We start from the raw sequence: 1953 nt of genomic DNA on the forward strand, positions 1-1953 counted from the left end.
TCAAACTGGTCTGAGTATGTTTCTGTTTACAGTGATTTATATTTTTGTAAATGGAAAAAAAAAAAACTCTAAAATTTTTTTTATAAAGTCAAAGTTTTTTTTGTGATGCAAAAAATATTTCAATTTCAATTTTTGTATTTTTGAATAAAAATCAAACAGCTAAGTGGTTTTTGCTTTTTTTAAATGTCCTTTTCTAAAAAGAAAATCAAATGATCAAAATATAGACTGACACCTGCACTGCAAAAAAGAAATAAGTAAAAATGTCTTTAATTGAGTATATTTTCCCTTAATCTGAGCAGGTAGATAAGATGATTTGCAAATGGAATGAGCATTTTTACTCTCAAAATAAGATAATTAGACAATATGCACTTGAAATAAGGGTTAGGTTTTTTTTTTTTCTTTGTTTAAATGTAAATTGTCTTGTTCCATTACCGTGTCCCACTTACCTCCTAAATTCAAGAACAAATGCACTTAATTTAAGAAAAAATGACTTTTCTTTTTTTTTCCAAGTGTGGAAATGCTTTCTAGGACAGTTTCTGTTTAACATGTAACTTATCTGAATATTTAAATAAATAAAGTCTCCTTGATTTTAATAAATAGAAACCTCCCTTTTTGCTGCATTATTGGTGACGTATCTGTTAGAGATTTTATTAATGTCCCTCATTTTTAAATCTCAAAGGTATAATGGAGGATTTTCGTGAATTTTTGAAAAGACCCGCCTTCTCCACTTAAAAAAGAAAATGCACATGCACAACCCTGAGGGAACGCCGATTAAACGTGTGCAAGAGCCCATTTCTCCTCGTGCATGCTCTCTTTGCATCACTCATACAAGCTTAGTTTCCAAAACAAGATTTGCATTTTTTTCCACTATGTCAGACTCACCACCAGAAAGTGAAAATGTAGACAAGCAAACAAAATCCTCCACTAGACCTTAAGCAGGACAGAAGTTTTCATTATGCTTTTACGTGGTTTATTGACAGAGGGATTAATGTGAAGCGTGTCAGGTTACCTTGTCCCACAGTTTCTCCCGGTCCAATGCAATGATGACCATAGAGGGGTTGGAAAGAAATCCTTGATTGTTGAACGAAAGCTCTTTTCTTTCCCATGTTACATTCAGCATGTGCCTAAAACAGAAATACATGGAAAAAAGCATGAAACAACACTCACAACAATAATACTCTGATCAACCCTAAAGTTTATAAATATAACAGAATAAGTGACGTTAAGAAAATCAAATTTGGCCTTTTCGACCGCGCAGCCAGAGCAGCAAAGACACTTCAGCCGCATGTCAGAACTAAACTTGTACAAGCATCAAAAATGAAACAGCACGCGCGTTTTTGCTGCATTTGCTGCTTGTGATTGGAACGTAGCAGAAGCTAATCCAAGACAATCGTTTAAAAATCTCTTTTACATACACTGCAAAAAATCTAAATCTAGATTAGTCACTTTTTCTTGAAATAAGTGCATTTGTTCTTGAATTGAGGAGGTAAAAGAGACATTTTGCCAACGGAACAAGAAAATTTACATTTAAAATAAGAAAACTCAATTGCATCGTCTTATTTCAAGTGCAAATTATCTAATTATCTTATTCTAAGAGTAAAATTACTCAATCCATTGGCAAACTATCTAATTTACCTGCTCAAATTAAGGGTAAATACACTTAATTTAAGAAATTTTTACTTATTTCTAGATCGTTTTTGCAGTGTAGGTAACTCACATGATTTGCCAATGAGTATGTTTACTCTTAAATTAAAATAATTAGATAAAATGCTCTTAAAATAAGACAATGCAGTTGTTTTTTTCTTATTTCAAATGAAAATTGTCTTGTTTCATTGGCAAAGTGTCTCACTTACCTCCTTAATTCAAGAAAAAAAGCACTTATTTTAAGAAAAAATTACTCATTTAGATTTTTTGGGGGATTTTCTTTTTTGTGTAGCTGAATTTAGGGATGAA

General features: G+C 31.7%; 1 protein-coding gene across 1 annotated transcript in view; it reads right to left on the reverse strand.

Moving 5' to 3' along the window:
• The window catches only part of LOC107099399 (glutamate receptor ionotropic, NMDA 2C-like), a gene marked incomplete at its 5' end in the record, with an annotated part of 71695 nt that overhangs the window by 61068 nt on the left and 8674 nt on the right, over positions 1-1953 (reverse strand). The window contains one exon of the mRNA XM_015397495.1: positions 1010-1124. Within this exon, the coding sequence (XP_015252981.1) occupies positions 1010-1124 (115 nt within the window). The remainder of the gene's footprint in view (positions 1-1009; positions 1125-1953) is intronic.

Source organism: Cyprinodon variegatus, unplaced genomic scaffold (assembly GCF_000732505.1).
Source record: "Cyprinodon variegatus isolate N-32 unplaced genomic scaffold, C_variegatus-1.0 Scaffold867, whole genome shotgun sequence".
NCBI lineage: Eukaryota > Metazoa > Chordata > Actinopteri > Cyprinodontiformes > Cyprinodontidae > Cyprinodon > Cyprinodon variegatus.